This window comes from Solanum lycopersicum, chromosome 9, assembly GCF_036512215.1.
Source record: "Solanum lycopersicum chromosome 9, SLM_r2.1".
NCBI lineage: Eukaryota > Viridiplantae > Streptophyta > Magnoliopsida > Solanales > Solanaceae > Solanum > Solanum lycopersicum.
In genome coordinates this window covers 18,948,426-18,959,857 of record NC_090808.1, presented here as the reverse complement: position 1 = coordinate 18,959,857, position 11,432 = coordinate 18,948,426, and the positions used below count along the sequence as shown (strand labels likewise).

General features: G+C 34.2%; 1 protein-coding gene across 13 annotated transcripts; it reads left to right on the top strand.

Annotated features, from left to right (window-relative positions):
• Positions 1 to 3,456: 3,456 nt before the first annotated feature.
• On the top strand, positions 3,457 to 11,021 carry LOC101248127 (mediator of RNA polymerase II transcription subunit 19a). 13 transcript variants are annotated; one of them, XR_011211411.1, is made up of 9 exons: positions 3,457 to 3,726; positions 5,366 to 5,432; positions 6,174 to 6,463; positions 6,555 to 6,782; positions 7,786 to 7,845; positions 8,236 to 8,379; positions 9,574 to 9,815; positions 10,008 to 10,107; positions 10,627 to 11,021. XR_011211411.1 is itself a non-coding variant. In XM_019215736.3 (8 exons), exons 3-8 carry the CDS (start codon positions 5,402 to 5,404, stop codon positions 9,604 to 9,606), a joined length of 681 nt encoding a protein of 226 aa, XP_019071281.1. In that variant the 5' UTR covers positions 3,498 to 3,726; positions 4,850 to 4,902; positions 5,366 to 5,401; the 3' UTR covers positions 9,607 to 9,938. The 13 variants fall into 13 exon arrangements, 4 of the variants coding, with proteins under 4 accessions (XP_004246248.1, XP_069144797.1, XP_019071281.1 ...); XR_003248059.2 differs by having other exon boundaries at positions 3,463 to 3,726; positions 8,236 to 8,274; XR_011211410.1 differs by lacking the exon at positions 10,008 to 10,107.
• Positions 11,022 to 11,432: the final 411 nt, after the last annotated feature.

The following is an 11,432-nucleotide window of genomic DNA, read 5'->3' as shown; positions in this document are numbered from 1 at the left end:
ATTTCTTTTGACAAATTCTACTTCTGCTTGATAAGAAGAAGCTGCTTTAGTTGCAAGATTTGCTAAAAATGTAGTATTTTCGTTTCTCTTCCTAGTAATTTTAGACCTAGCATTCTTATGGATATTTGTTTGGTCAGATGTATCAATATCAAGTTTTCTTTTGACAGGAGCCATTATATTTGTATCTGCAACCACAAAAATAAAATATTTGAAAGCCACAAAATGAGCTACAACCACAAGTCAAAACAGGGCAATAAGGAGATAAGCAAGCAAATGCATTTTAAACCCTAATTAAATATTACCTTATAAGATATATATCAACGATAAATAAAAATTATGAGGACAACACAACACCACCTTTGTTGTAGAGGATGATCTGTGAAAGAAGGAAAAGAAGAAGAGAAGAGAAGGAGAAGTGTACTGTACTGGCAAAAGGAGAGGAGAAAAATGAAATTAATTAGTATAAATAAATAATTCTTGGAATACGAAACGACACATGTATAGAGAGAGGAGAGAGGAGAAAGGGGAAAGGAGCGAGGAAAAATAAAAATTAAAGCCGTTTAATTTTTTTAATTAGGACAATTTAAATGTGACATATGTTGCCACATATATACTGTATGTTGTTACATATATACGATCTGTTGCCACATATAATTTTGTCGTGTTTATTACTACAGAAATTACATATGTTGCGACGTATATACTAACTGTTGTTACAGATTATTCACTCTGTTGCCACATATAGTTTTGATCCTTTCCATCATAATTGACATTTATTTAAACAAAATCAGAAATAATCATAAAAAATATTTTAATACATAACCATCTATCTAATAAATGGTTGTAAACACAACATTTTCATCGATCTTAGCTTTTTTTTTAGTTCTATGCATCTCTGGGTCTTTATTGTCACTAACATAACCATTTCGAGCCTTTACAATCCCATAATTCCTTCGGAGTGAAACATATCTCAAGCGAAAGATGTCAGCACTAATTTTATATGATGGTACTTGTAATCTATCACTCAAATACTCAGCGTATGTAGCAACAAAAATTCCACAATCTCTGCATGGTATATCATCAATCAGAAAAAAAATAACATCACATTTCGATAGTCGTAAGATAAAATAATATTGTGATACTTACAGACTACTGCTTTCTTGTTGTGCAATACTATTAACATGATGACTTCGAATGGGTGAGATTTGTTCTTTCCTAGGTAACATTTAAGAACTGACCAGTTGATTCGCTCATTTTGCTCAAAAAATTCACTCAACTCAAGGTACTTTGGCAACATTGTAGCCATCTTTTGAATATCGGAGGATAGTTTTCTATTAGACTTATTTGAGGACATGAAATCATACACTTTAATACACCGTTCCTTCAGTGCAACGACTGCCAAGACCGAATGGAATTGTCCATTACTATTTACAGGGACATAAACATCATCCGTCAAGTGCCAAGGCATTCTAGAAGATATATCATACCCTTTCATTATGTCAATGGTTTTATCCTCACATTCACTAGAATTGTCAATGTATGTTTTGAAAAAACAACTAGTGGTGGTATATTGATACTTAGAATGAATCTGCTGCTTCGACTTCTTACACAAATAATAAAATATGACATCCACATACTGCACACACAGATGAAACAAGTGTATCAATTTAATTGTATATATTCATGTACTAAACAATACATATAAAAGTGGGCATGGATTCACCTCATCATTCCAGCACTTATTGTGTTGAGACATTACGTAGAACCAGTCCTTATTTATTGGAAATGCAACTACTAAATCAAGTTGGTCAAGTTCAAGTTTTGAGCAATTGGCTAAGTAGCGATCCTCCTTGTTTCCTCTGCAGTTGTGTAATCATTATTAATTGGACAACAAGAAGAAATTCTAATAATAGTTGAACGACCTTACTTTACTTACTTTTTGGCATGATGCTTGTAAAGACCCTTGTTTATCCATTGCGAGAAGGATGACATTAGTTCAGTTGGACCCTCGCAGTCAATGTTAAAACCTTCAAATGGATATTTTCGCTTCACATTACAAATGACAACTTCGAATTTCTCCCCTTTCTTTTTCGCTTTCGCTATTTCTTTCTACTTCACCTTCTCCTTCTGCTTGCTTCTCCATCTCCATCTCCATAATCCATCTTCTTTGCCTTCTTCTTCTTCTCCTTCTCCTTCTTCTTCTCCTTCTCCTTCTCCTTCTCCTCATTTGCCTTCTTCTCCCTCTCCTTCTCCTCCTTTGCCTTCTTCTCCTTTTTCCTCCTTTGCATTCTTCTCCTTCTCCTTCTCTTTCTTCTCCTTCTCCTCCTTCTCCTCCTTTGCCTTCTTCTTTTTTTCTTTCTTCTCAATAATCATAGAAAGTGTTTGAGAAATAGATTTTTTGCAATTTCCTACATTTCAAAGGTTGTGAAGTCTTCTTGGATCTTTGCACATCAATATTATGAGATATTTCCTTAAAAATATCAGTGAGTTTTTTAACACGACTAATAAAATAATTATGTTGTTGCTCACATTCTTCGCATAGACAAAAAAAGCATTTCATGTTAGAAGATTGAGTTGTTGTCATGGATGAAACTTTTTGTATCATTTCATCTACAAGGTAAATAAAACAATATTGAGATTTTACAATTCATTATAAAATAATAATAACAGTATGTTGCAACCGATAGATAGTCTGTTGCGATAAATTAACATTATGTTGCCACAGATGTATCTGCTGTTGCGAAACATATCCATCTTATGTAGCAACAGATGCATCATATGTTGACACATCTGTACAGATTCGTGCAACATTTGAATCTTATGTGGCAACAGATGACCAACGTATCAATAAAATGTGGCAACATACGCTAAATATTTAAACAAATGAAATATATTTTGGATGCCTGAACAACACTATATTTCTAAAATCATTAATAAAATGACCCAAAAAAATTAACAACAACAACAAAAAACTACTTTTCATTGAATGATAACAATACATATACATTTTCTCAAAATAAGAATTTTTTGAGTTGGCTGATTTTTCATTCAAAAATGATAAATAATACTCACTATTAAGTCGATTATTTATTTTTTACACATACAGAACATTTTATTGTTCATTAATTCAAGAAAAAAACTTTGAAAATTGTAAACTTACCCATTTCTAGTTGAACACGATTACAGTTCAGAAAGATGAGAGAGTAATGGAGGACTGAAGAGGAAGAGTAACAACTGGAGAGAAAGAGTAACGACCGATTTCCGAATTTTTAAGGAAGAAGATGAACAATCCCCTAGTTGAGGAAGAAAATAAGAGAGAGAAGAGAGGAAGGAAAATGAAAAGATTTTTTTTTCTTTTAAATGATTTGATTTGAATTATAAAAAGTATGCTTTTTTATATTTTATAAAAGATTAAAAAAATTTTAAAAAAATATTAATTTAATCACATAATTAGTTAATCACATTTTAAAGAACATTTTATCGGCTCTGGGTCAATCCGTGAAAAAACAAAACACCCTTAATTTTCTCGGGAAACTGAAAGCATCGATTCCGTTTTCTTCTTTCCAATCGGCATTTGAATTAGGTTTTATTTCAGTTCAACCAAATACGAATTCGAAGACGAAGCCTTTGGTCAATTGCTAAACCCTAATTCCTTAGTTTGAATTCCTGACGACTTTCGTGCTTTCACGGATTCCAAAATTAACTTTATTGGATTTGGATCAGCGAGTAAGCTCCTTTTCCCTTTTTCCTAATTTTGTTCAAATTCTCAGATCAACATGTTTCATTTATGAGGGAAATGAGTAGAGCTTTGATTTTGCTTATAAAGTATTGATTTTGAGGGTAGCGAAAGAATCACCCACCCTCGGAGTTCAACTCTTTTGGTAACTTGGGCACTACTCTGATTGCTATGCTCAAAACTTGGTCTTGTTGCATTTCTCAACTAACTTTCTAAAAATGTTGAGCTTGGCTTCATAGTCTGCTTTTTCTTGAGCTACACAATGAATCTCTAAAAATGTAATAACGGGACTGTAGCTAATTGAAGTTCCGCTGAATGAGGAATCATACAATTGCTGTTAGCTGTAGAAAAGGAAAGCAGAAAATAGACAGTATAAAGGAAAATCAATTTCTTGCATGGTGAAGAAGCCTACTGTTGTTGGTTGTTTGGTGGGGTCTCCATTTTTGCATGTTTAGATAAGATGTATATTTCAAGCTTAGGGTAAAATATTTTATCAGGTACTTCTGCTGCTAAGGGATGTGGTATCTACTTGTTAAAAATGAAAAAAAAAAAACTTGCTAGATTTGCTATTGGAAACTATGTTATAGTTAGTTTTGTATAAAAGTTTGATGTCTTGGTGTTTGCAATTCCTGTTGTCATTGTCTACTGAAGAGAAGTAGTCTTTTCTCTTGTGTTCTCCTCTTTTTGGGATCCCCATTAACAATCTGATTAAACATTATGTATCACTTCCTTTTTCATCTATCTCTTCTGCCTTGTAATCACAGATGTGGACATCATTGCTTAAGTACGACTTGCCTCCTTACTTACCCAAAAAAGAAAGAACCTTCTACATCTTGTGAAAGCGTAGTGCTGAACATTGAGTAACTTTTTGCCTACTTCAATAGATTTTGTTTTCTTTAGTCTTATTTTGTTCCACGTCCTTTTGGAAGTATCTGTTCATGTCCACTCTAAGAGTTGCCAACCCCCCGGAAGGTGGAGCTTTAGAAATTGAAAATATGAGTGTATCTCTGTGTGAACCCGCATTCTGATTTTTCTATTAAGTTCTCCCAAAAATGTTGTAATGTTGTTCTGAATTTAGCCTTGTTTTGGCACATTCTTTTTTCCTTTTGTTAGACCAGGAAAGCTTATGCAAAATGAGGGCATCAGGTAGTTTATTTTTCGACAAGGTAAAGAGAAAGGTTGATGAGCTCTTTTTGAGAAGGTAACATGTATGTATTAAACAAAAAACAATACATGAGTTGTACTGGAACAATATATACAAGTGAGCTAAAGAGAGCAAAACCATTCTACAGTTGTGACAGGAACATAATGTGCCTATCCTCAGGGTGTTTCTAGTTTCACCAAAAACATAAGAGTTTAATACGGTTAAGTTTGATTTTCTGCACTATGTGGCTGCTGTTCTCAAAGCATCTAGAGTTCCTTCCTTTCCAAATTGTCCACCAAATGTGCAAGCAGTGACCATATTCCATCTTTTAATACTTCCTTGTTCTTTGTGGTGGTCTCAGTATTACTCTTACATCTTTTAGTTTCTGCTTATACTATACATTCTGTTTTAGTGCTAGTGCTGTACTCTGACCGTTGCCTAGAAGGATAGTTATGGACCTATTCTAACCTATTGATATTTTCCAGGAGATAATGCTGTACTCACATACTTGTTACTAATTAATGGATCCTGATAACAAGAGATTTGGAAGAGGTAAGACCCTTATATTATTTTGCGTTTCCCTTTGAAACAGAACTAGTAACCTACAGTCCCTATATTGACTACTCCAGATATTTGATAATGCGAGGGTCTTTATATGCATAACTAGCTTCTGTTTTACAGTAAAATGAATTTCATTTCATCAGGTTTTTGCTCAAATGTGCAGCTGGCTGATTTATTTTCCCTTGCAATCCTTGTTTTGTGGTTGTTATCTCTTTCAGGATGTAAAAGTCATCTTTTACTGCCTTCTCATTTTTGTGTGATTTCTGCATCCAATGGATTCATGGTTTATTTTGGAGAAAAGAAAAGGACTATTGATGCTATGTTATAACTCTGGGGCCTTACATGTGGCATAATTGTTTATCATAGAATGAGTTTTTGTAAAAGTTTGTCATCACAAAACAATGTATTCTCAAGCATTTTCCTTCATCACCTGGATGGTGTTAGCTGTCAGATTATAATTCTTTGACTTCTGATCATTGTGACTATTATAATCCTAAATTTATTAAATCTTGACAAAGGGAATTGATATTTTGTTCACATGTGAGGTGTTGTAGAGGTTACTGGACTACTAAAGAATATGGGATTTCTTTTGATAACAAAGATAGCCACATCAGAGTCTTAATTTTAATCCATCATCAGACTCTGATATGGTTATCTTTAGAATGCCTGCCATTTTTAATCAAGAAATCTTTAGTTTATAACTGTTTTGGTTTGGTCAAAATGCACAACCAGGGCCCAGAGAACTTACAGGTGCTGTGGATCTTATTAGTCACTTCAAATTGTTGCCTCATCAAGAGTTCTTCTGCAAGAGGTCACTTCCATTGTCTATTTCAGATACCCATTATCTTCACAATGTGGTGGGTGACACAGAAATTAGGAAAGGGGAAGGGATGCAATTGGATCAGCTTATACAGGATACTTCCTTGTCAAGAGAGACGAGTTCCTGCATCCAGCCATTTGACCTAGACGTTCTTGGTGAAGCTTTTCGACTACGTGAAGCGGCTCCAGTGGATCTGCCTCCTGTAAGAAATCTACTGATTGAAACTTAAGTGTCAAGAATCCATCTTAGTTAAGTGTTTGTTAAGTAATGCTTTAACTTCTTCTGTTTAATAGTCTGAGAAAGGCATCCCTACTGTAGCTGGAAAATCCAAAAGTGAGTCGAAAGACAAGGAGAAGAAGCATAAAAAGCACAAAGATAAGGACAAGGAGAAGGACAAAGAGCATAAGAAGCACAAACATCGTCATAAAGATCGAAGTAAAGACAAGGATAAAGACAAAAAGAGAGACAAAAGTGTTCATCATGATTCTGGTGCTGATCTTTCGAAGAAACATCACGAGAAGGTCTGCTACTAGAAATACCTTGAGACAATTGGTGCAATATGTTGATTCTTACTAAATATATCATCTGCTTTTTTGGTATGAAGAAGTTCAGACGACTGGTTTAAAGAACAGCTTTTTCAAATTAGTTTGCTAAATATTATCTTTTCTTAACAGAACTGTCCAAAGGTGCTGAATTTTTTGTCATGTGATAGTAGAACTTTGCTGAACACTACCCTTCCCTAAATTTCACTGGATCATACAATTCTATCGAGTTTGTTATTTTTTCCTGTTTTCAGTTGCCTTTATTGGATTGCAGGGTGAAAACGTCAAGGAAATAAAAGTTTACCTTTCTTGAAAAATGCGACCTGGACCCTGTGAAATGCTCTGTTGCTTGACTCTTTAGTTAATCAGGCAAAAGGTTGAGTTTACTCCATGTTTAGCTTATTAAGGTACTTCGACATCAGCATAAACTCTTTCTTGATGCTGTAGCTTTGATACAGCTCAAGCTATCTCTCTCTTCTGACCCATTTGCAGTAACCTGAGCTTTGAATTTGTTTATCTCATTTTTTGAAAAGGTAAGGTAAAATTGTACGAATGATACAGCACAACAACTGCGATAGCTATTTCATATCAGCAGGGGAATTTCATAAACAAAAGACTAGACCCAAAGTGATTCTAAAACCTGTATCACTATTTCCACCTCATTTACATATCCCAGTCTACACCTAAAACAAAACAAAAATCTTGTGAATAGAGTTGGCACCATTGTTAAAGCATCTGCCAGCATGTGTTAGTACTGAACTAGAGAGACTATGTTGATGTTGTAAACTTCTATTTGCAAACCTTGGTTTTTTTCCCTTTCCAATGTAAGTTCTTGTTCAATTGATGCTTATCTACCATCTACTTGAGATGCTTTTTGAAAATCACCAATTTTTGCTGGAGTATAGGACTTCAGCCAGAGGCAACAATGGTACTTCACAGTACTGAAAGTGTTGACTGATTATGATATTTTCATTGATCCCAGAAAAGGAAGCATGATGGAGAGGAGGAATTTAATGATGTTCACAAACACAAGAGAAGCAAGGTAGAACTGAATAATTTTGAATTCATATGTTCCTTTATCTTTGGTACGTTAGCAAACTTTAAAGTGGTGTTTGAACAACTTCCTTCAAGTGTTTTCCTTGGAGAAATATCTTTGAGGAAACATTTTTGCAAGAAAGATGTCTGGATAAATGTAGTACCTTTTTTCTTTTTCAAGTTGAAGTTGCGTATCTTTTGATTTGAGTATTTTTATTTTTTTCAAAAAGTAACCCAGAATATTTTTGTCGGGAATTTTTATGAAGAACTTAACCAAACAAGTATCCAGAAAGTTTCAAGTTTATTGTTCTGAACAAGTTACATAGGTGATCTTGCATTGATACTTTTATCTTTATCTTTTCTAACTCTGCCGTATTCGCATGCTGAAATATTGCAGCACAAGAGCTCAAAGATTGATGATATTGGTGCAATAAAGGTAGCAAGCTGAAATATGTGTGTGGTTATATCATTTGTTTTATCCTCAGACTTTGCAATTGAGAATTTGGAGGGATCCTTTACTTAGTATTGTGGAAAATCAGAGGTACAGAAGTTAATTCATGTTATATCGCATTAATTGAATGCTATATCCCATTAATTGAAGAACTTAGTGGCTTGCCCTGTTGCTTTAATCTTATATTTTTTACACTGGTAAGATTGATCCATTGAGTTTACAGTTCAGTCAGATCGCACCACGTTTTGTGCTTATGTGATTTTGCTTTGTATAATGCAACTTTCTTTTTCGTTTCTGAAATCACCTAGTCAACTAACAAACACATTAACCATCTTGTCTGTGTTAAAGGAGCAGCATATGAAGAATCAGGTATACTTTTTGTGCTTCCATTAGGCATCTAAATTAGTATTTCTCCTCCTTAAAAGCCAGATAAATTTATCTTTAGTATTTATATCTAGATACATGTTCCTTCTTTAAAATGCTAAGTAGTATATCATCTCAATAGATAATAAAATCATCAATAGGTTAAAATATGGTTGTGGTAAGAGAAATATTTGACAAGTCGTGGCAAAACTCAACATGCATATTATCCCAATGCCTGACTCTGTACTCAGCTAAGGTGTAAAATAATCATATTTGTCTACCTTGCCGTACATGTAAACTGGAGGATAAAAGGTTAAAGTTGCCAAAGGATTGAAACCAGGGGCGGCTCTACAGCTTTGCAAAAAAAGCATTCGCCTTAGGCCCCCAAATTTGAGGGGCCTCATTTTTTTTTAAAAATAATAGGTTATAAGTATTTTTTTAAAAAATAATATCGAGTATTATTTGTAGAAAATATTTTTTTTTATATAGAACAGTCAAGAAGTGATAGAAGTTTGACAAATTATGAATACTATGTCTCAAGAAAGATTAAATTATTGACTATAATAAACTTTATAAAAATATATATTCAAATTTAAGGCCTCCATTTGAATTCGGTTAGGCCATCGATTTACTAGAGCCACTCCTGGTTGAAACTAAGCAATCAATTCGGTGTGATCCCTTAGCCCTTGGTTTCCAATTATTATAGAATATTCTATCATATAAGGGTTAAATATACATAAGATTCTTAGATGTGTCACTAAAAACTTTGATCCACAGAGGATGTTCATGACCGTGTAAAATGGAGTATATCAACTGATCAAGCATCTAAGTATTTGTATTTTATCCAACTTAGATAATGCTTAGGCAGAATGACTCTGTAAATTTGCAGTATGATATTTGTTCTTTTGGACATAATTGTAGGTGGGTGAGAAAGTGGAAACTGGATGCTTGTGAAGGAATTGCATGAGCAGATTGCTAACTTTTTTGCTCAAGCACCCTTCTCTTAATTTTTTATTAATTATGTAGAGGGAAAGGGGATTACAAGGTGGGGAATCGAACTCCCACCAACAAGGCGGAAGTTTAAGTAGCCAACCAACAGGGGCGATGATGGGCTCACGTACCTGGGTGCATAAAAATATCAATTTGAATGTCCAAATTCATTGGTAAATCTGTTCACTTTTTGGTTGTTGAGTTGCCATTTAAAATAAATACTGATGTAAGCCTTGACTAAAAAAAACTGATGTAAACAGATTCATCTTTATTACGAAGTTTCTAGTTTCACTTAATTGAAGTATATAATGGTCTGACCTATTTTTCCTTATTTTGTATTATTCCTCCCTACTTTTGTTCTCTAGAAAAGAAAAGAGAAGAACAGTATCAGAAGGAAAAAGAGAAGAAGGGACAAAAGTGAAAAAGGAAAATAAGGATATCAGGAAATCCATGTTCCCTTATCGGGTATTAAAAGCAGGAACTTGACTTCACAGTATAAACTTGCATTGCATCTCAATGTGAAGAAAACCCTCTATATTTTACTAATTGTTAAGACTGGTTCTATGTAACCAGTTGGCAAGTATTTTGCTCCTTCCGAAAAATTGTGAGGAAGGATCCAAAAAGGAAAAGAATTTGCCTGGCAGTCTGCAGAGGTTAATAATCGCATGGACCGCTTCTTATTTATATGATCCATGTACTTGCATATGTTTTAGAATTCTTTTTTTGGGAAAAGAGGAGCGCACTACTTATACTTTATTTCTCCACAAGAATGTTAATGTTGCACCAAAAGTGTTAGTAGCAGCCTAGTATGCACTCCCTCAAGTGCAAATGTAGGCAGTCCTTTGACTGCTAATTTGAAAATCAAATGCCAGCAACTACCATCACACATTTGTCTCTCTTTTTCTCCTCTCATTGTGTTTTATTTTTAAAGCTGGAGCTGTGATAAGAAAAAAACGAAGATGATAATGTATAATTTGTTTTCAGTTATTGTAGAAAGGCTAAACAAGACACAATTAGAAGAGTACTTCAGCATATGATATTGAACAATGCGCTTCCAACAAAAGATGCACTTGTGTTGTCAGATATCCCTGAAGGGACTCCAAAACTGCACATTTTGGCTTAAGATAAGCAGCTACCTGTTCAGTTTCTGAAATTTTGTATTTAAGGTGTTGTAGAAAGGTTCAACAAGACATAGTTTGGACAGCGCTTTGACATGTGAATAGTAAATGGTTGGATTTGATAAAGCAGTTCTGTGTTCAGTCTCTGCACCTTTCTGAATTCACTTTTAACAGGTATCCACAGTGAACATGTGTGTATCTAATCCTAGTGATATTTAAACTTATTTCTCTATCTGCAACATATGTGATTTGTTTTTTGAATGCTTGTTTCACTTCCTTTTGAAGCCAGTCTCTGCGCCAATCTGAATTTTCACCTTTGAAAGGGACTATTTCCATTTAGAATATATGCCATTTGATGCTGAATGCATGTTTCTATTTGGAAGCATCTATAAATAAATTATCTTTTCGCTTGCTACCGAATGACTTTTCAGTTGTTATAAGGGTCTAATTTTGGGAACCAATTCTTTGATCTTTTTGTGCGTGGAGTGTAATATTTCAATGATAGGTTTTAGCTTCTTTTTTTGGGTGGGTGGGTGGGATTTTCAGACAGGTTTATCAGTTTCTAGTTCACATTTGTAATCAAAGGATTTATGTGGGGCTTCTGTGTGTGCAATCCCAAGATTGAAGTCAAATGGAATTGGACATTGGTACTCTGGAAATGCAGCGTTCATT